Source organism: Macrosteles quadrilineatus, unplaced genomic scaffold, assembly GCF_028750875.1.
Source record: "Macrosteles quadrilineatus isolate MER2022 unplaced genomic scaffold, UCM_ALF_1.0 Scaffold_9__3_contigs__length_116548681, whole genome shotgun sequence".
Classification (NCBI taxonomy): domain Eukaryota; kingdom Metazoa; phylum Arthropoda; class Insecta; order Hemiptera; family Cicadellidae; genus Macrosteles; species Macrosteles quadrilineatus.
Window position 1 is genome coordinate 37,514,822 of NW_026542602.1, and position 24,213 is coordinate 37,539,034.

Sequence of the window (24,213 nt, forward strand, 5' to 3'; positions counted from 1 at the left end):
AAGTACCCTAGAATATTTTATTCAAAGACTTAGTTTAGCTCACGGCCTAAATATTTCTGTAAATATGTTTATCGTTGAACAGGACTAAATTTACACTATATGGTCCAAACCTGAAAGTAATAGTAGGTATTCGAAATAATAAAAAATACGAGTGTAGGCCTAGTAGTTATTATTTGTTTTAAAACCGTATTATCCTACGAGTAATATCTTACACAAAATAAATTACTTGTGAGTCAATATTTATGCGATACACAATCCGTCAATAAACGAAAATATTACACAAAATGTTTCGACATGGTTCCCAAAGTAACCAGCTAAAGCGAAAATGAAAGCTTAAGAGGAACACATCACTCATGTCATGTTATGAAGACTCAGTATGAAACATTCATTTCTTTCAACATAAAGCTGTCAAACTTTCCAGGAGCAATGATTATATTATATGGGTTGTATTATTACTTTATATGCTGCAATCTGTATCTAAATCACCAATTCATGTTCCTAAATATACCACCAATTTGGATGTGTACTTTATTGTTTGCTTGCAATCTTCAAACACACTGCTAAGAACCCAAATCGCTTTAGTGACCCCTGTCATAATGTTGTTATCTTTAGTAGTCTTAACGCAACTTTATCAGAAGGAGTTGTCATGTGCATGGACAGTTTTAATTATGAAACAAAATTTGTGGATCTTCAACTCAAGATTTCATATATGCCATTATTGTCATATTGTTTATTCATATGGAAAGTAATAAAATAAACGACTTACAACACTTAAAACATATATTTACGCTTATACTGTTACTCACAAGACGGTAAATATACAAAAAAGACATTTGGATCGTAGTGGTAATCGATTTTGATTGGACACTCCAATCATCATCAGACCCAATAGGCGAATGAACTTGATCGAATGAAATCGATCACCACTTACCATCTTTCTTGTAGATTTACCGTCTTGTGAGTAACAGTATAAGCTTAAATATATTTTTTTAGTGTTATAAGACGTTTATTTTATTACTTTCCGTAAATTTAATAACTCGTACAATGCTGATCAAGAAGTTATTTCTTAATTCATAGTCATACTTAATTTATTCAAAAGTGCAACTTGCTGCACATGAATGACGTCCTACAACTTAATATTTAAAACTAAATATATCTAAAACAACAACAAAATATAAAAATTTCAATCTAATCTACTAATGAAAAAATTACGAAACAACAACAACAAGTCAGAGAACAAATTGACTGCAATAGGATACAAGTTTTTAATTGCTTCTTTTTACTGCTTTTTGGTCGCCGCCTTTGTCATACAATCAGATATTACATGCATGAAAGTTAATGTAAAGATTGTAGTACGTAAGATAAATAAAGCGTTGTTGACAATGTGTTCAACAACTTTGAAAGACTGAGATCATGAACTAACAGTAAACCAGGATACAACTATACCTCATTAAAAACAACAAATGCCAATGCCATCAATATATGAATTGATTGCCTCGTCTGAAGTTTTATCTGTTGGTTCAAAGTGACCATGGCCAATATATGTGATCAATGGAATGCCTTAGGTGAAACATAGTGGTTATGTTGCAGCAGCGCAAAAGCCCATTAGCCGTCTCAATAAGTGGCCTAAATCCTCACCTATGGGTGAGTACCATGAGAGTGCAATTAAAAAAATAAATCAAGAAAATACAACAACGCTTTCAAGATGGTTTACAAATTGTTCAAAGTGGCGTCATGACTGATTTCAAAGTGCTTGGCTAAGTATACCATTAGATTGGTAGTTTTATTTAATCATCCGGTGATTATTACTAATTTTCACAGCTTTGTTTTGCAGGCGATGAGTTTATTTTGTTATCAATAAGCTTATGCAAACAAAGACCTGGCAAAGCAACCAGTAAAAGTATAAAATGATTTTTTTTCAGTTCCATTCTATATAATACGTAAATCTCAATACATTTACTAGGTTTAATTGCAAGTATTTATAATTTGCATTCCTAATTGGCTCATATGTTAGTAATTTCATCCTCAGCGTGAGATCAAAGTTTACAACAGGGAAATTATGTTTTTAGAGCCAACAATTTATCCGCCGGCAGATACGCCTTTTGTTTATGCCGTGATGAAATTCGTAAATATTTAATGGCGTTGGTTGTTGGGTTATCCTCTTACATGTACTATGAAATATTTTTTTTAAGTTCCCAAAGTGGTCCTAGGCATTTGTAACGACCGATTAAATGTATGAGTGTTGGATAAATTAAGAATGAGCTTGTTTCAGTTGAACCATTTTTCACTACCTGAAATTGTTTTTATGTACAAGAACAGCGGAAGGAGATATTTATATAATAGTCTGCTTAAGTAATAAAATAATCTAAACCTGGTGGCTTTGAATAATACAAAAGGAAATCTGAAGCCTCTGACCTGCAAAATTAACGTTTTGTTTATCGGAACCTATTTAGTGTGTGTTGGAGTGTAAGTATCATAAGATTATTTAGAATAAATATTATGGTTTGCTCTTTTCCCTTTGGTAATAAACAAGGGCAAGAAACAGTCTGCAAAAGATTGTTTTATTCTGTCGTAAAAGTTTTTAAGTTGACAAAAATAATAAATAAATGACAAACATCAAAATGCATGGAACTGAAATGTATCATAAAACGATATAGATAGGATGTTGAATTTCAAAGTTCGTTTGTTATGCGAGTATGAAAAAGAAAATATGATATTTTATAACAACAGCTTAATATTAAACCAAGACAAGATTATTTACGATTTATCACAAAAAAAGTAAAAACAAAGTGTATATTTAAAGTTTATTAGGCTAAAGCAGTGTCTGGAGTAAAATTGTATTCCTAGTCTTGAACGGTAAAACATCAAGCCTTTAGTTGACCTTAATTTACACTCAACTTATGAATTCACAAGTTTCATTGAAAAGACTCTGAGTATTTGTAACTGCATATAACACGTTATCAAATCGTATATTACAGCAGCAGTTTTTATTTTACCTCCTTAATATATTCATAATAAATTATATGTTTTTTGAGAAATTCCCTCTGATGCCCCTTGGATCTTAAAAGAAAAGGACACAACAATTTATGTGAAATTATTGTAGATTGGTTTTACCTAATGCAGAGCAAAATAGCATTAAACACAATAGGTAATACGGTTTTGTAAAAAATGAGTTTTTAGTTCGCAAACAACAATATTTCTAAGGGTTTGTAATTTTAGAATATAACGGTTACACCTTCCAAGCACTATAATTATTACATTGTTGTATTTTTCAATTAAACGTTTCTTCTATAATAGATATTTACACTTTCAATTAATTCACTAATCCATGGCAACCGCCATCGCTGACTAGAATGTAGTTTTATCCTAAATATAATCTATCAAATTTCGTTGTACAATTTCTATTCCTACTCCTTTGTTTAGATTCATTTAAAAAGAACCTTGAGATGTTACGACATATTTTCAACCCTAACCTCCTCAGCCAATGTGACACAACATATTTGATCAACTCGAGTGGAAACTTGGAAGATTACAATCTCTAGATTTGTTGCTTCATCGCACTTAATCAGTTGGAAATTTTACACTGATTGCTCTCGCATCATTTCATTCTGAAATTCACTAACAACAGTAAAGGCAAAATCTACTATGTTGGACTTTTTTGGTGATTTACTAAAAGTACAAAATACTTTGTTGTGGATGAAAAGATTATCTAGTAGACAAATCTCGGGACCTACCAGGTTTTTATCGCTTGAATTTCGTTTGCAATATCTTGGTCTCAGGGGTAAATCCAATCCGGGATTACATAAACCTCGAGGCTACGTTTGTATATTGTGTGTCGAAAACGGGACACTACTATAACACTTTTTTATATGACCCTAAGAAAAAATCTATAATAGAGTGTGTTGAAACTATGCATTTAATGCACTAGTTTTGTGAAGTATTGAATTATGTTGTCAGGTAAGGTCACCAGATGTGCACTAAAATTAAACAGTTTATGTATAGCTCTGAGTTTATGCTAGGAAAGTGGTAATACCACATTTGGCTTTCACGGGTGTTAAGCTGCAACAGCTTAGGTTGTAATGCACTCGTGCTGTGTATCAGAGCTTAAAGAGCTTTACCAAAATGTAATAATGTCCTTCGCTCCCTTGGTACATCATAACTATTGCATTTATTTCCTTGAAACAGGCTACACAGGTGATTTAAGATTCATATGTTCGCTTTTCGAGTCTACCTCATCATAGTAATATTATAAATGTGAAAGTATGTGTGTTTGTTTGTTTGTTTGATTGATGTTCAATCACACATTAAATAAAGGTCGGATTGGGCTGAAATTTGGCGTTATGATAGTTCATATTCCCGATTAACATTTAAGCCTATCCTTATCTCAAAAATCATTTTGGGCTCCGCCCTAGTGGCTCTGGAATTTCCAATGTTAACCTTACAAGTATTCATATTTAAAAAGAATTAAAAAATTTCGACAGCTGTTTCAACTAGACACGTTGGTTCTATGATATTCAATAACATTAAAAAGTGGTTTACCAACAGAATGCAGTACTATTAACTTTTTTGCATTTATGACAAAAGCTAATTTGAACTAGCAGCAACAAAAAGCTGTAATATACAATGAGAACTGTCAAAGTATGATTGTTTACAGTTATGTTTATGTTTTAATTTAATAATTGTCGACAAGCATTCAACAGAGATGATTTGGTACTTGGCGTGTGTTTGAAACTGATGCAATGGAATTCCTTGCAACAATAGACTATACAAATTATTAAACACTAGCTGTTACCCACAGGCTTCACCCCGTTGACTTAATAAGTAGGTATTAATAAAATGATTAATTGGTTAAGTTAAGCTGAAATAAACAAAACATAATACAGTTATACAAACAAATAATCACATATTAACTAAACTTGTACCTGAGTTTAATAAGAAAATAAATTAAAAGAATAACAAATAAATAAGTACAGCTGAGGTATTTTTAACATTAGGTATGGAAAGTTCCCTTTAGAAAGGAATTACGGCCTTAAAGGGCAATTTATTAAATAATGGATAGTTTTTCCCAAAGTTTCTCTTCTTGATGAACATTTTAAGTATAAGGTTTATGAGGATGTGACTTGTAGTTTTCTCGAAAGTTCATGGGTACTTAGGGATTTATATAGGCTATAGATGCTTAAATTAATCTTGATCATAAAATCTTTGTTAAATAAATAATATTGTAATTTATTTCTTGATTATGCTTTACATACAAGTTTGTTTCCCAGCATAATAAACTCCAGTTGTTTAAGAGACTCAAAATAACTTTTTCCTACAGTCACCCGACAAAGTTGGCTTCCCTGTACTGTTTATAGTACAGAAAGCTGCTAATTGCTGCATATTTATACTTTGCCGTACGGTTTATACTTTGCCGCACGGTTTATACTTTGCCGCACACCAGGATTCCAACCAAACAACACAAAACAGCGTGGTTTTATTATGCACGTAATCCGTGTACGCTTTGAAATAGGTTGGCAACACTTAAAGATAATAATTCTATGAGCAGCTGATTGACTAATTATAACTACACTACGATTTAACCTGTCATTTCGTGTTTATAGTTTCGGTATTCCTGAACTTTCTGGACTTTTCTTTTAAACGTTTTTAAAATATTCCTACGATCTTAATAAACAAAAAATACCTTTTAAGCATTTTTTTAAGGCGCGGAAACCACTTCAAATTACTAAAACATACGGAACTATATTCTCAAAACGCGTAGCAAATTTCTTGCCGAGGAAAAACAGCGGAGTGATACGGACCGCGGGTACTACTTTCTCTAGGGCACCATTTTTGTTGCCAGCTGAACCTAAAAAAGCTTTGTATAGTGTTTGAAAGACTAATTATTTATATGCTTTATAGTGACTGTAGGAAAAATATAATGTGTAACACGAGTGAAAAAGGCCTTTGCTGCACTCGAGATCATTCCGCACTCGCCTGCGGCTCGTGCGTAAACATTGCTCTCGTGTGCAGCAAAGTGCCACTTTCACCACTAGTTACACAAATAACTATTTCATTCTACACAAGTGGCTAGACATGTATAAACGTATTACTTTTCCTCAATCAAGCACCCGGCACGAAATTTATGCCATGAACTATCAGATTAAGATATTATCTCCGTCTTTTATAATTTAACTCGGTATAAAGTCATCCCTTATCAGTCCATTTTAAAAGGTCGTACTCTTAATCACGCTTAGATTAAAAGACGTAAAGAAATTTTTAATTAATAATATAGATATGACAAAATCAGGATACCATTTTGTTGAAACATATGATGCTATGATGATCTCAATCACTCAAAGAGCAATAACATTGATTCTCTTGTCTTTATAGTCGTATGATATAAATATTCAAATTCTAAAAAAGTCCATCGGCCTTCTCTCAAAAAGTTATATAAAGTGTAAAAAATAAATCTTTGTAGAGGTGAAAACTCTATCGCATTGGTCGGCGAACACAATGCCAAGGCTTCATGTTGGCTTCTCGCTTTGAATATCGGTCAGACTTCACTATTCATTTCAATTGATGGAATTGATTCTTGGAAATCCGTTGGAGGTTCTTCACCTTTGTGATACTAATAAAAGTGCAGCTAAATAATTTCTAGAAATATTATCTACAGTAGTATTTCACGTATTGTATGAGTGACTAATATTATAAATTTGGAGGTTTGGGACCAAATTTATTTATTTAAATTTATTTTTACAATGCAATCGTATGCTGTTAGTAACCTACTGCTCGTATTGAACCACATTTTCACTTTCAGGGCCGAACTTTTGCTCTATAGACAAAGGTGTTTAAAGTATTTACACATTTAGTTTACAACCCGAATTTACAACCACGGAGATTACTGAACGCTACATTGTCTGAAAACGTCCCTTAATAAACTGGAGGATACAACATAGGTCTTATCTGTTGTAAAAGACAAATAAACATCCGACCACTTACAAAATTAAATGTTTACACAATCCCAACATTGATCGGATCAAATGAGATTTTATCGATGCAACAATTGTGTTGAGAAACTTTATCCAACAAACACTGTGTAATATTACAGTTCATAACAAACTTTGCCATAGTACATGTCTCTCATGTTAAAATAAAACGTATAAAATTATACTATTGAGCGTACCGGTAGTCATTCAGTTAACATTCATATGCAATTTGAACTAACTGTGTTTAAGATCTATGTGAATGTTTTAGACAAAATTTAAAGTAATGTAAACCCCTATTTTCACCACAATACGATGTTTAAGCCGTTGTAAAAACGTTTATTGGAAGCTACGTATTGCTGTTTTTGCCAGCTGTTATCGTTATTTGGTTACCGAGCAGACTTTTACATCCCTAGGGCCAAAAATCTGCAAATACACAATCAGTAACCATAGGATTGCAATAGACTTTTTTAATTGTCACCGCTGCCTAGCAACTATTTATTATTATTTTGCTGATTCCTCAATTTATTTCTTCACATATCCTTAAAGTTGTAGTTGTGTTGACTGTTAGTGTGAACTTTTAGTTTGGTGAATAGAGGTAATAGGGTATAGTGTGGTGAAAATAGAGTTCGTACCACGGACCGAAATGGTTTTGCAGCTCTCGATCGTCTTTAGCTTAAAAAACTATCTCGAGCCGGCAAAACCTCATTTTCGGCCCTAGGTACGAAATGTACTATTGCAGAACAACTGTTCTGTTGTTACAAAGCCAAATCTATTATATTATTAAAGTGATACAATCAAATTTTATGTAAACGGTTAAGGCAATTTACCAAATAAAAATATAGGCATATGGCATATCAAAATGAAGCTTTGAGTGTGTAGATTTGCCGAAAAGTATTGATATGGACGAACTCCCTAAGGGCTCTGTCCCACGGGCTGATTTCCAAAGGGCTACGCCTTGCATGTTTTGGAAGTTATTATTCGATGAATTTAGTGAACAACAGCTGGCCAATGCAATTGACAATATAGTTTGTTTGTTTAAATTTTTGTTTACTTATTTTATTATTTACTTTTATGTTCTTAAAAGAAGTGCGGCGAATGGACAGTGAAGCTATTTCTAGCTGTTAGATACAAGTGAGTGATTAAAGGTATCGAAACACAATTAATATGGGATTAAAACCATGTATGTTCTTCGTTCCAAGAGGTTGTCACCGATCTTTAACAGGTCACAATTTCATTGAAAAGTATTAAAGTAAAGTATTAAAGACGTCGTGAAAGAGAGCTGCGTTTACAGGTACAACCTCGGCCAACCTTAGGACGTAAGTATGAAGGTTCCACTGCTTTTAACACCCTTTCAGATGACAATTTCTCGAACTTGGGCCCTTTAAATGAAATATAAAGTGAAAGTTGATTAAATTAATTTAATGGTGGCTTCTGTTCGCCCGTGAATTCGCGGTTAGAACCTCTTGTAAGCTATTAAGATGAGCTTTCTTACCATTAAATGTCTACTTTTTGTCTTATGGTAGAACTAACCCACCTAGTAAAGCTCGCAAAAAATAACCATTCACTGTCAAGATTTATATCTGAGTTAGAAACATTACTATTATAAAATAAAATAATAATTCTTAAAAAAAATTTTACTGTCACCATGTTTACTCGTGTTTGAAAATTCTAATACCAATAGTATTGAGGTTTTCAAAATTGTGTATTCGGTTTTAAATAACTTTTATGAATAAATTTGCCAACATTGAAAACCGAATAAATCATATATTTGGTGATTTCCCGTAATATGATCAATATAATCTAAATTTTAAGCTTATAACAAAAAAAAACGTAGTATATCACTTTTTGCTATCAATTTAAATAGTTTTGAACACTCCCAACTTTTATGTTGATTTTGTTTTTGATCCCTTGAAACTTTAAACTAATCTACTGTTAAATTCATTACGAGTGAAAATACCCCTTTTCAATAGAGAGAATCGGATTTTGCTACTCTTGCAAGTTTCCAAAGTAATTAATCAAGTTCCACAAAAGTAATGAAAGTCGGCTGCATAAAATCTTTAAACCTAACTTGTTTGTCTTACTTACAAATAATTATTACACTTTTTTCATCTTTCAGATTATATATTATTCTTCTGAAAAGATGTGAGTACAAGAAGGTAGTTAATAATTTCAGAAAAGTTAGAACGATAATTTGAGGTTTGTATTTGATAGTCTAATTTTACAAAATATTCACATAAAGCATTTTTGTTTCCACCCCACTGTTAAAATCACATTAAACCCATAAAATATAGTTAACTTTATAGAAGGATAGTTTTTCCACTACGGATTTATAATAGCTTAAGCTTACCTAGGTGCTGTGCCTTCTTGGTACGCCTAGATGGGTTGAGGTGAAATATGGAAGATCAAATTCATATTCTTAATTGAGTACTAAATTCGTATATTACTCGTAGGAACAAGATTAGGAGTTTTTACCTCTAGCCGCTCTTACTTCTATGGTTGATTTTCATTTACAAAATAAAAAATGTTAGTCACACTTACGATAGCATTTACTTTTGTATAATATGTTTCATCTTAAGACGTACGTTTTAAAAACTTCTACATTTGACAAAGCAGTGTATTGCAAACCAGTCAAAAGTTTGAAAATTCATAAGATTGCGGATATTTTAAAATAACATATAGGACAGAAATAATAAACAGTGCCTTGATGAGAAACTTTACTCTTTAAGATTGTTAAATAAATTGTGGTTTGTAGATTTCATGCTAAGCAAAACGTGAATCGTTACTAGTCGAAAGGGAAAATATTAATTCATTCCGGTATGTTTTTTCCTTCGTGATGGCATTATTAATGTTATTCTTAGGTTGTCGGTTACTCATCACTAAAAGAAATTAATCACAATTTACTAAAAAATGTCGAGGTATATTTCAAGTTTACATCAAAACTCATCTTCAGCCTCTAGTAACAACATATCAAGTAAATAAACTATGATTTATAATGTTTGTTTATAAATTAATTAACATATGTTTGAATTATTTTAAAATTAAGTTAGTAGGAAAAAAAAAATTTTGTATATGTATATATTATGTAGATGTCACAGTTAATTTATTATTGTTTTCCAATTTTAATTTTGTTCTCAACCTCTTCTCGAATTAAAGGTATAAACATAGGGCTGATTGTAGCACTAGGTTGGGATATGCTTCTTTTATCAACCGCCATGCAAGCAGCTTCTTTAAGATTTCTTAATTTCCAGTCTGCTTCCTGGTAGATCATAGTTGATTCAGACCAATGTATTCTATGTTCTTCAGAGAAAACATGTTCACTTAGTTTGGAATAACTCTCCAAATGATTACTAATGCTCTTCTGGTGTTCTTTTAGTCTCTTCTCCATAGGTCGTGATGTTTGCCCGTAATAACTTCTTCCACATTCACAGGGTATTTTATAAACTATATTTTTTGTGTCTTGATCTTTGTTCTTGGGCTTCACTCTGGTCAGAAAACTTCTCAATGTAGGTCCAGAAGAGAATACTGTTCTTATATTAAACTTTTTGTTCAATCTTCTTATTTTTTCAGACTTACCTTTGACATACGGTATAGATATGGTACAATTAGGTCTTTCTTCATTTCTACTTAAGTTATTTCTATTTAACAGATTTTGTTTTGTTTTATTTAAGGCCCTAATTATCAAATCTAAGGGATAATTATTTCTTTTTAATTCTTCTTTGATTATTTCTATCTCCTTATTCCTCGCTTCTTCGTCTGATGATACTTTAAATGCTCTGTAAAATAAACCTTGGGCTATCCCCATCTTTACGTTATTTGGGCTATTAGAGTGAAAATTTAAATACTGTCCTGTATTGGTAGTTTTCCTATAGACTGAAGTCCTGAAGCCATTTTCTTTCTTTTCAACTAATACACCAAGAAATGGTAGTTGATCGTTTATTTCTATTTCTGCTGTAAATTTAATAGTTGGGCGTAAATTGTTGATATGGTGTAAGAAATCGTCGAGATTGGTATCTGGCTTCCATAAACAAAATTTATCGTCAAGATATCTGAGCCATAATTTTGGTTCCCTTCCCCATGTCCTAAGGGCGACACTTTCAAAACTGTCCATGTAAATATTACTCAGTATAGGACTTAATACTCCACCCATTGGTAAACCAGATTTTTAAAGATAAAACTGAGAGTTGAATTGGAAATAACTGTGATTTACGCACACCCCCAACATTTCCATTATTGAGGACACAGGAAGGTCAGTTCGCTCTTGTAGACTATCGTCTTTCTCCAACTTTGTTTGAACTATGTTTAGCAGCTCATCTACTGGTATGTTTGTGAATAAGCTGGAAACGTCATAACTAACCATTATGTCTCTTGTACTTACATTTATTCCTTTAATCTTCTCTATGAAGTCTGTAGAGTTGTTTATGAATGAAAGTTTGGACTTTAGGGAAAATATTAGTTTGAAGATAATCGTACCAAAAGATAATCAGGCGCAATAATGAGACTTTTCTTATATTAATTTTTACAACGGCTTTATAGTGAAGTTAGGAGGTTTGTGTTGTGTCATGTCTTCCTTGAGAGTTATCTAAACGAGTAAGTTGCAATAATAAACGTGAAAAATGAAACCGAAGACTTGCTAAGTAATATTTCAATAGGAGATAAAATGTCTCAAATTACGCTATAAGAAACTCTATACAGCTTTCAGGCTTCAGTCGATACAACGTTTTATATTTTGTATTGTGGTCATATTCCATCTACTGTAGAAGGAATTGTATAAAACGTGGATTTTAAAGTCGTAGTTAACTTGTCACAATATTGCCCTCTCCTCGTATCAGTTTCCCAATTATTGTTTTGCACATTTAAATTTCACACTGTGTCACAAATAATTTAAGGGGGTTGTTAAGTACATCCACAAAAGAAATTAGCTTTGAAGTACAGGTTTTTAATTTTTATGAACAAAAAATTGCGAACTTTTGCTCTGCTATGTTGCTACGTTGGGATTGAAATCAATCCCAATTTATTTCAAATCTAACCACCAATATCTTTCTGATAGTGGAATCGTATTTAGGTTACTGAACTAATTAGCGAAAAATAATGAAAGTTTTGTCTTTAGGTCTACTTGGAAAATGTTACTTCATTGCCTAGAAGTCAAAGGCTTTTAGATAATTAGTTTCCATCAGAAACCCAACGAGAGTTGATCAATTTGGTTTACTTCGTAATCAACTCTTCTTCGAAATCGTTGTTATATCACAGTTAAAATCATCTATAATAACATTTCTCATACAAAGTTATAAGCAAAAACATAATTCCAATATCTTGAGTGTGTTTGTGAGAGTAGCCAAATTGGGGGTTACTCTATTGGATTTTGGTGTGAGATAGATTGGGTATATCTACAAACAGGAGTGTTAAGGGATAGGAAATTTTGTTATAATAAGTTCTTAGTATTATATTGTACACATTACTACTGGCGTTGATAAAGTGTATATTCTTCGACTTTATAGACGTATATAATTTTTTTTTTACAATACTCTTCTTAAGGGATAATTTTCTCAGAATTGATATTATGATGTGAGAAATTTTAACGTTTTATTCCTCTAAAATATGAAGTCTTGTTTGTAAAGAACAGATAGTTTTATGGAGATTGATTTTGCATTTTAAACAATAAAAAACAACAATATCAAATCCACCTTCATAGTAATTATCATCAATGAATATTTATATGAAAGTGGATTGCATACGAATGAAGTTTGAATCCATTCTATACGGCGCAGACAACACAAATATAATCCCTCAGTTCAGCAGTCTATAAATATTAATCTGTATTTTTAACGCTTATAACTTGACAAAATATTCATACAAGTTCAGACACGGGCCGAAAAGTAAGAAATAGAATAATTTAATATAATAGTCATTGAATAACAACAACAAAATGTATTGCCAACGATAAAAACTGGCTCTGAAAATAAATGTTATATAAATCTATTTAGTCTTTATTATGAAAATCAGTTATACCGAGATGATAGTATGTTCTTATTCTCAAAAGAGTGGTGGCGTGAAAAGAAAACAAGATACATGTAGTTTGTAAATACTGTGTCCACTGGTTTCATTGAAACAATGTTGAATATCAATTTTAAAACATTAATAATCAGATAGAAAAGATAACAAAATTTTAAGTTAGTTAAAAAGAGGGTTATATGTGTTTATTTGTGTCAATGTTTCAACTAAAACAAGAAATTAATGTTATTATACTCTAATAGTTATTTCTTTTTTTGTCAGCGACGCTAACTTTAATGGTTACTTTAATCTGAATGTGAATAAAGGGTTAGTGTGGAATGAATTTTGATGCTTTTTATAGTTTTTTTACTGCTAAGATCTGAGATTGATACCGTTAGAGTCCAAAAGATTGTTAAAATACAACTTGAAAACATGTATGTCATTAATTTACATCAATTTAACTGCTTTTTCGTGGTATTTTTGTGAGTAACTAAACGCTTTTAAAGTGACATTTTTCCATTTGAAGCATCGCTGAACCAACGGGCTTATAATGATTTAACTTCCCTTTGCCAACAAATTTTAGGTAACCAACTTTGCCGGACCCACTCACTGTAAGTGGCCGATAAACTGGTTTGGAATTCGATTGGAATTTAAATTGACGTGCCTCGCTTCAAAGGAGTTGCAGTAAAAATGTTAACACTTTTTAAAAGAATTAACCATGTTGACAGAGATAGCAGACCAGGAAATATTTGTGAAAATTGTAACCTACCAAAATAATTTTTTTTTACTATTAAAAAAGTGCATTTAGGTTATAATATTTTTATGGGTGGATGTTAAAAGAACATCCCAAGCAATGGACGTTGAAAGAACGTCCCAAGCACTTAGTATTAAATAGTTGTGGTTATTTTCGATAATATGAGATTTTTTACATTTCTGTCCATTTCATTAGGTATTCTTAGTATTTTTAATTTTCCTTCTGTGTTCTTAGTTTGATATGTCTACCATCTCGAGTTTTTAAAAAAGATTTTACAAATCTTTTTTCTTAGGAGAAATAAACATATTATGAAACACTTGAAATATAAAATATATATTTTGCTCCAAAAATAGTTTGAAATTTTTCACGAACATTTTGCACCGCAAAGTACTGACGAATAACTAGCTACTGAGTTGTAACCAAAAGTTGGAGAGTACTCGTAGGTGGTCTTAAACATTTGCAGGAAGTTTTACGCCGTACAAGTTGTTCATCAGACTCGTTTAAACTTGCGACAGAAGTTAGGGGAATATTGAAAGTGAATTGCAGCGTTGAAAGAGAAATGTGGTAGAACTAAGAGATAACCTCTCCATAAGACTGTCATGGACTACGGGTAAGCCCTGAAAGTTTGACACACCCCAATTAGCAAGTGAAGTTTCCTTAAAGCTTTTTTTTATGTTTTCAAATTGTAATATAATGGCTCCGTATTTATCGAAGTGGAAAGTTGTAAGAGTAGCATTAACTGCATTGGCAGCGTGCAAAACATGAAGAAACAAAAAAGATTATGTGGATGAAACTGATATACCTCCAAAGACCTGTATTGAGTCATGCAGGACTTATGGACGTGTCGGATGATAAACACCTTCGGAATTTTTCAAGTACCTATGACGCTCGCGATTTTTCCGATTTCCTTAATACTGTGTCCTCATATAAATAAAATAGTACAGTTATGCGTGGAGCATTAAAGAATCTCGGATTTTTATTATTCATTTTAATTTTTTATTTATTTTTTGTTTTTTTTTTCGTCCCGTTCCCAGCGGAAGTGTGCTATTCCCAACTTTTCCTCCCGATGGAAATATCTCCCGACCTCCCTACCTGGTTGCCGGCCAAATCGTGACCAGGCTCGGGATTACACAATCGGATTTCAGGGCCGACGACGATCGGGCCCGATTTAGGGTCCCGAGATCGGATCGTATATACCGGGCTTTAAACACTTTTCTGATATAGGATACGCGACGGTGGTCTTAGATTTGAACGAGTTAGTTTGACGGGAATTCTATGATGACCTTAATTTACGAACAACAATGTATCTTATTTTGCGAAAATAGTAAGTTAATTATTCCTTGAAATTTCCAATTATCTAAACTTTTATTTTTCATTGTTTTCTTCCGTTTCTTAATCAACGTAAAAATAAACCTTTACAGAAGTTTGTAGGGTCGAAAATCCTATTGACAAGACTTGTGGCACTTTTTACTTCTATGGCGTGCTCAAGACATTCTAGTGAGCTTAAAACTTCTTTTATAGCTTTAGTTGGTGTTGTTCGATCTTTACTGGGAATATTTGGAATTTATTTGAATAGTTTGGTGGTGTAATACGTACGAACTGTCGTTAAAGGATTAATATTACCAAAGCATCAGCAGAGTAAAAATCAGGATAATATCCGCTTAGCCTATACTTGCTGGTAGCTTAACTTTATGAATAAATGTACTATTTTTACTTTCTCCCCCTATACCATAGTATATGGAGAAAGTATTGTTTTCGTCAAAATTTTCGAGTTTGAGTTTTGAGTGGATATATTCGTTTTGGGTCCCCCTGGACCCAAAAAAGTGGTTTTCGAAGTGATGTCTGTGTGTGTGTGTGTGTGTGTGTGTGTGTGTGTGTGTGTGTGTGTGTGTGTGTGTGTGTGTGTGTGTGTGTGTGTGTCTGGATGTGTACAGAGCTAGAGACTACACCTGTGGTCCGATTTCGATGAAATTAGGTATGTAGGTTCTAATCCATGGTATCTCCAGGCGTTTTTTTCATTTTTTTGAAATTTGGATTTTTAATGGGGATTTTCCCATAAAAACCCATAAAAAACCGGAAAAATCGGATTTTCTCAAAAATGGCCCGAACGATTTTGATTGAAATTTAGTATGTTGTAGCCCTTTACATTCTGAACAAAATGGTACAAATTCCATGTCTGTAAAAATTACGGTTCAAAAGTTATGGTAAATTATATTATTTTCCCATAAAAACCCCATAAAATAACGAAAAATAGGATTTTAGACAAATATCCAGTTTTGATTTAACATAGTAGGTTATGGTCCTTACAATTTTGATAGTTTTTTTCATTTCTTAGACATTTTGATTTTAGATGGGGATTTTCCCATAAAACCCCATAAAATAACGGAAAAATAGGATTTTCCCAAAAATGGCCGGAATGATTTTGATAAAAATTTAGTATGTTATAGTACTTTATGTTCTGAACAAAATTGTACAAATCCCTTTTCTGTAAAAATTACGGTTCAAAAGTTATTGTAAATTATGTTATTTCCCCATAAAAACCCTATAAAATAACGGAAAAATCGGATTTCCCAAAATTGGCTCGAATAATTTTGATAAAAATTTAGTATGTTATAGTCCTTTAAATTCTGAACAAAATTGTACAAATCCCATTTCCGTATACAGTATTTACTCTCACCGCTTACACATCATAAAGGTTGTTGACAAACTTATGGGAGAAAGTATGTGTCAGAATGCTGATACCGTTTATTTTGTCTCTGCTGAGAAATCACATACCAACTTCTTCTTATCAGGTGTATCTTAATATTTCAATAATAAATAAGCGTTGGCTACGTAATTATTTATGTTCCTTGTGTAAAAGAAACATTATGGTTAATTGAAAACGTGACGCCATTTAACTAATAAATAATATATTTAATATTAGGCAAACAATTTTATTTTTTCCAAACGGAGTATTGAGTCAAACCCATTCGGGTAGACCTACCAGGGTTGGTTATAGCATCCCATGTTAAAACCCCGTTAATCACCAACAAAACATAATACCGCTGGTACAGATTGGGAGCAAAATTTGACCTCTTTAAGCCGTTGCACCTCCACAGTTTGTGGAGACTTTTAGACCTTCCATTCAAATTTCGTAGCAAGTTATAGCATTTACTTGAGATACTAGTGGACATTCCGCGTGGTCTAGATGTAGTCAATGTTCAATTACAATAGGACGTAGTTGGAAAGCCAACTCACATGATGTTCTACCGAAAGTTATATTTTCAGTTTTAGGTGCTACGATAGTTTCATTTTAAAACTCGACACATAGCCTAAATAGGATGTCATAGCACTCTATAGTGAACAGTTTTAGCATTCAAAGGGTAATGGTTGAAGCCAGTTTCAGAATGAAAATTGACGTTAAATTGGATTACCAACAGATAGTGGTTTTCTCGGCAACATACTAATATAATATACAGTGACTTTTTATAACAAAGCCAAACCAGCCAAACTAAAAAAAGCATCGCTCATTATGATGATCAGTAACAACTTTTGTGGCACATAAATTACGAAAATCACAAATTAAGAGAGGAAATAGGATTTATCGAATTCCCCAGTAACTTACTAAGTGAATAGCCCATTCAACTGTGTTATGAATGAATTAGCTACAGTTATTCCAAATATCTATCGCCGTACGTCCAGTTTATCACAACAATTCAATATATCCTTTTAACCCTTTACAACAACTCACCCGATCTAGAAATCTTTCTACTTAACTCTTTTACAACTTTCTACATTTTCTTATTTGCTCATTATTATGTTGTTACAGAAGTGTGCAGATAAGAGTGTGTCGGATAAGCGAGTTTACTACACGTTTGCACGCACCCTTGCACCGAGCACGAAGGTGTCCAAGTCTGTGGTGGCGCTGCTTCACGCCTTCAACTGGCACAAGTTCGTCGTTGTGGCGGGAAAAAGTCCCGCCTGGGGCATACAGATCAAGGAGGCCATCAAGGTAATGTACTGATAATACCACTAGGTGATAATACAGGGTAATTCTAAATCACTGTTACACTTTTGGAACTCTATATGTGATAAACTATACAACCTATCATCGCGGGGTGAGAATCAATTTAAAGAGGAGATTCTAAAGTTAAGTTTGATACTACTTTGGTAAACATAGTTGCAAAGTTAGCCTCTACAGACATTTTAAAATTGTAACTACGGTTTTAAATAAATTACACAATTTAAAATCTATGAAACTCGTGAGGTAAAAAGTATCTACACAAAAGCAAGGTTTAATAAATAAATTTATGAAGATTATGGCTAAAAACTGGTCGTATAATTATAATTCTACCTTGGTTAATTCGTCCGGGGGTCCCAACAATTTTAATTCCTAGTGCTGGGATAGTTCAAGAGTGAATAACGTCTGTCGATGAAACATGCTCTAGTGCCCCCTCTGGCTGCACAGCACAGACCCATTCGATGATTGAAGTAATTCTTTAAAATCTCCTATTTCAATTGATTCTCACCCCGTGATGATAGGTAGTATAGTTTTTCACTTATATAGTTTCAAAAGTGTAACAATAATTTTAGATTCACCATGTATTATAAGATTTACCAACCAAACTGTTATAAATCTATTATTCCTGAACATTCTATGCAATAAAACAAATAAAAAAAGACAGCATGAGGTTGGTTTATATTGCATCAAAGCTAGCTACCCAAGTTAGTATCTCAAATTTTACAAAGTGTTCTTTACTTCATCCACAAAAGTATTCTAAGTGATTTCCACTCTTATGAGGCGATTAGTTTGGATATTGTAGCAAATCCTATGCGTAGGAAGATCATCACACTGTCATTGTTTCAACAGGTACCATCTAACCAATCATACACGACTCATGGTAGTTTACTTAGTTTAATTAACAGCATTGTTGATGAGTTCTTTTGATGTAACAGTAAATTCTATCTAGTATTTTCAGCCATCACTTTTATGAGAGTGACCTCAGCAAACCTCAGCAATACAAAATAAAATTAGGGGTCCTTTTTATTTCAGGTATAAATTTGCGGAAAGTAAATAAAAGAAACGTCTTATAACACTTAAAACATATATTTACGCTTATACTGTTACTCACAAGACGGTAAATACACAAAAAAATGGTAAGTGGTGATCGATTTCGATTGGACACTCCAATCATCATCAGACCCAATAGGCGAATGTTCTCCTATTGGGTCTGATGATGATTGGAGTGTCCAATCTAAATCGATCACCACTTACCATCTTTTTGTATATTTACCGTCTTGTGAGTAACAGTATAAGCGTAAATATATGTTTTAAGTGTTATAAGACGTTTCTTTTATTTACTTTCCGTAAATTTAATAACACGTACAATGCTGATCAAGAAGTTATTTAGTATAAATTTGATAAATAGTCGAGAATTCGGATGCACCCTTAATTGTAGCTAATGTTAGGCCCATTCCAGATTAAATCACAGAAACATTACCTCACCATTTGTTGTATCGATTTTATACTATTATATCTGGTCAAAATTAAAGTTAGAGCAATCAATAGGTAAGGTATATTTTATGAGGCTATTATAATTAACTATTATAGTTACGAAAGTTAACTTCAACACTTTATACTAACTCAAAATAAATCCACTGTCTGCTTTTTGTCGCAAAACCCAGTAATTCTTGGAAGTTGGGGTTAGTTGTTTTTAATTACATCGCGACTCCAACTTTTAATAACTCTCACTTTTACTTCCAGCTATGAAATATAAAATGGCGGTTTTATCACTGCAGGTAATTTTTCCTGTCGGAATATTATTTTAAAATGTTTTCTCTCAAGGATCATGTTGGAGGTAAATCAGCTAAATGTTTACTGATCCAATATGGTTAAATAGTTTTGTGTGAAAATATTTCTACAAAATAACTATTAACAAATACACTATGAAATACTTAGACCTATAATTTTAAAATGTAATACATTTTTTTAGAGTGTTTTTATTATGGCTAAATTACAAGTACATTCATTCAAATCATTCAGTCAATTGGAGCACAAAACAAACTCATAAGTTGGTAGCCCTGTTTTTTTTTTTTTTTTTTTTTTTTTTTGCTTCAATACCAATCAGCTGATATGCATTGCTGGATTGCTTTGTACAAAGTTTAGGGATGTTGAGAGTTTTTGGGAACTATGTATAACATATTTTTTGTAGGGTCAAAGAATATGTATTGTATAAGAATGAATTAATGATAAAATTATATTTATGACAAGAATTGTTTGCAATAATGTCTCCAGGTGAGATTACAGAACACAACAAATCATCTACAGGTTTCATTTAATATCAATAATACGATACTTATTTTCTTACGGGCAATATCATTCTTAAACATGGGTTACTGTTTATGTAAATAATGTTAATGTTTTATTTACGATAAAATCTCAATGACAATAATGCATGTAGACAATTACCAAACAATGCATATCAGCTGATCAGAAATGAAATAAAGGAAACAGGGCTACTAAAATATGAGGTGATCAATAATTCTTTCTACTTCTTGCAATTTCTATTGCGTGAAAAAAAACTCCAGCTGGACATATTCCAGGAATATTTGATAGCTTAAATTGTTTCAATTACAGTTATCATAGTTATCTTTGCTACTTGAAAGTTGAGAACAGAAATTGCTCTGTAGGGATTGTAATCCATGATAGGCTACCAATGATCTCAAGAGCATTGTTAAGTAGGTTTGGTCAACTTTGCTTGTTAAACAACGTTAGTTAATTTACGAAGTCCTAACGTAAAGGAAGTTATATTTTTATAAAGTCTAATGGTAAACACATAGGTTTTAATTGCGAAACGTTAATCTTATCTTTAATACTGCTAAGCTAAAATAATTTTATTGATTCATTGTAGCATTTCCTACGTCATCTTAGGCATTTTAATTAAATTATAAACAAGTTTTATAACCATTGTTTTTCGAACGTATTTTTAGAAATGTTTAAATAGAATTCTTTGTATTTTGTTTAATTAAATTGTTATTATATTAGGATATGTATATTGAGTTATAGTTTATGTACAAAGTTTAATTGGACACGAAATGATATAAGAGTATAGATGGGAACCCATTATAATATTCAACGAGTGTACAATCAAAACAATTTATACGGGTTTGTGACTCACTTTTTGACCCCTTTATCAAACGTTTTTGTTAAATAATGTTTTTATATTTTGCATGATACGAATATTTTTTCACGCTTATTGCCAATACGGAAGACTGTAATAACGATGGCTATGGTAATTATTTTTGTCCACTAATAATGTATCATTCAAAGCTATGTAATTTGAAGGGGATATATTTACCCATTACTAATTTTACAAAACAAATTAATGTATATCTTTATTAATCCAATGTATTGTGCTTGATTTGGGTAACAGATGTACTTATTCATTAATACTTATCATATAGCTATTAGTTATTACATAGTTACAATCATCGTGGTTTTACAATTTTAAGTGTAAGAGAAATAGCTATCATAATAAAAAAAATAATTACAGGACCTTATAAAGGATGCATTGTGGGTGGTTAAAACAACAATATAAGCAACAAAAGTTACTAGGCTAAATATTTTAAATTAGATATCAAAGGTTTCACTCTAGTCTTATTTATAGAATGTATAATTGTAAACATGAATCTGTAAGTGAAATGACGCTGTTTTCATTTAATAAATTAACCATGATTTGGTGATGTCACTCTAGGGCACTTTGTTGTTTATCCAACTACAATGCTTCTGAGAGAGAGTAACTGCTTGTCATAAAACCTGTCACTTCCAGGAATAATGCATTAGGGGAAGTTTTGTAAGACTCGTAATAAGAGTAGGGAACATAGTCCTTCGTCCAGTTTTAAACTATTTATTTAATCGTTCGGGAAAATCACGTTAAATACCTGTTTGTTTCAACATAGTAATTAATTAATTAATCTACCAACGTAATAAGAGCTAAATTAAGTTTGAGGAAACATCTTAAACTACAGTTTTCCATCTACAGCTCAGAAATGTTAAATTGAGATGTTTACAGGAGTGTTTCCATGAGTAGCATTAACATCAATAAGCAGGAACAAAAAAAAACACATTGAAAAACGACCACATATCTATCAACATTCTTAATAATCATAAAAGAACTTTAATCTGATCGCTTTTTCTATGTATATTTTATCACATCAATTACTCATAATCTAGCTTTTTAGGTAAAATATGCTATATTATTATGAAAAACCATTTATATTTTGTGTAAAATGTTTACAGGTTTGACTCCTGTAACTTTAGCCATTTTAAACCTTTCATCAATAAATTTAATGGCAAGACGTAGTTAGTTGTAATTGTAACAATATAAACATGTATATAAAAAATTTATTTCCAGCCATGCTTAATCACAAGTAAATTGTCTCATGAGGTATTATAACTAGTTTTGCTCTTTTACAATAACAAATTGCTAAAGAAATGTATTACAATATATTTGTTGGTAAAGAAATACTAAACGTGCAGTCTATATTACATTTTTCACAATTAAAACTACAATACAACTTACCATCTATTTACACAATACTGTGATTATAATATTTACTGATTATTTTGGTATTCGGTCCTATCATGGCTGAGCGAATTAAAACGAGTAGGCCTATTACGGCTTTGTTTCGATTTCGTTTTAAGAAACAAATTGATTGGAAATGTTTAATATTTAACAATACTTTTCTCTTTTATTGAATGACTCATCAAACGATGTTTCCATCTCAGAAATTACCGCGAACTGAAGGCGCTGTCAATTTGGAAATCTTTGATGTACATTCAAGTAAAATGGGACTGTAACGGATGTTACCGCCTACACTAAGATCAGAAATAATCTATTATTAGAAATTTAATCAATGGATCTAGAAAGTGAAGTATCATTATTGTATAGGCGTGTTATATAGCTGGGAAGGAGGTTCATCACAGTTCAAGGATGGATTTAAATAAGTCAAATAGATGGTTCACCTCTTGGTATTTTTGAATTACTAATAGGTACCATTAAAACGTATACGATGATTGAATAAACATACGGGCACGTAAATATTTTTTCAAAATTAAATACCCCCGCCGCAGCAAACCTGCCGTCTAAGCGAATTTCCATTTGGCTGAATTAATTTTCAATCCATCTATTTAAATAACATTAGGTTTAACGAGTACCTAGGTTTGCTGCTACAAGGAAACTAATAAAGTGTGTGTTTTAGGTAAAATAATTATTGCTTAGTAGAAAATGAATATATTTGCCAAGTTTGATCAAAAGATATCCATAAACAAGCAAACTACAACATTTTACAATATTCTCCATAAGAATAACATGGGAATTTTAAATTTACAATTTTTTTAGTTTTCTCCGTAACTAATAACTGTACAAAAACACTTTGATATACTGAATTGTTTGTTTTTTTAAGCTCTTTAAGAAGGTTTAGAGAAAAATTGGGAAATTTTGTGTTTTGAGGGTCAAAAGTGAGAAAAACCAATTTTTACCCCATAAAACCCCCCATAAAACCCTGTTCCCATGGTCCGATCATGCTGGATCGCGAACTCATTCAAGTTTATCCCGCCTTACACCTTCAAACCAAATTTCATCAAAATCGGATAAAAATTACTCAAGTTATCGTGTTCACGGACACACATATATATAAATCTATATATATATATATATATATATATATATACTAGCTGTGTACCCGTTCTACGCACGGGGATCTTATAATATTCAGTTGAAACCTTCTTATATAAAGAACAGCAGTTGGTTTGCATATTTTAAGATATGCTGGCCAAACTATTATACATAGCTTCATTTTATGTTGTTTTTTGTTGTTCCGGATCGGTATGACAATCAATAAAAGGTTAAATTACCTCTGTGTCTGCCGGTCGATCCTATAACGGTAGGCTTACTTTTATTTTTACTATCTGATCTCGTTTGCATGGCTCAATCACGTCCTGGTTGAAGTTCGTTCGCTACGCTCACTCACCTGTATGTTGGAGCTCGTTCGCTGCGCTCACTTTCCTTCAGGTTAGCTCGTTCGCTACGCTCACTTGCCTTCAGGTTAGCTCGTTCGCTACGCTCACTCGCCTCCAGGTTGCAAATTAGCTGTTGTCATAAATGTAAAAGAAATAATAGTGCTAGTGCTGCACCCTGTTGGTAATCCTTGTAACTTTAATGCTATTGAACATCACAGAACAGAACCAACTTGTTTAATTGAAACAGCTGTTAAGATTCAATAATTTCATTTCTCATAAGGTTAACATGGGCTTCCAGAAATTCCACGTCAAAAATCGACAAAAACTTGATTTTCAAGGGTTTACTGTTAAATATCTAACTGTCTCATATTCGATGAAATACGTCTAAAACCATCTCATATATGTATAGTATTTGGAAAATAAGTTTCAGGCGGGACAGTGCTATAGTTATTGAGGAGTAGTTGTAATAAAGTGCGTATTTTAGCGTTACCAAGAGAATGACAGAT

At 32.2% G+C, this 24,213-nt stretch overlaps 1 protein-coding gene across 2 annotated transcripts in view; it reads left to right on the plus strand.

Annotated features, from left to right (window-relative positions):
- Positions 1-24,213, plus strand: part of LOC129002398 (guanylate cyclase 32E-like) — a 124,369-nt gene that overhangs the window by 71,669 nt on the left and 28,487 nt on the right. For both annotated transcript variants that reach the window (XM_054430174.1, XM_054430175.1), the window contains exon 4: positions 17,516-17,698. In XM_054430174.1, coding sequence (XP_054286149.1) covers positions 17,516-17,698 — 183 coding nt within the window. The remainder of the gene's footprint in view (positions 1-17,515; positions 17,699-24,213) is intronic.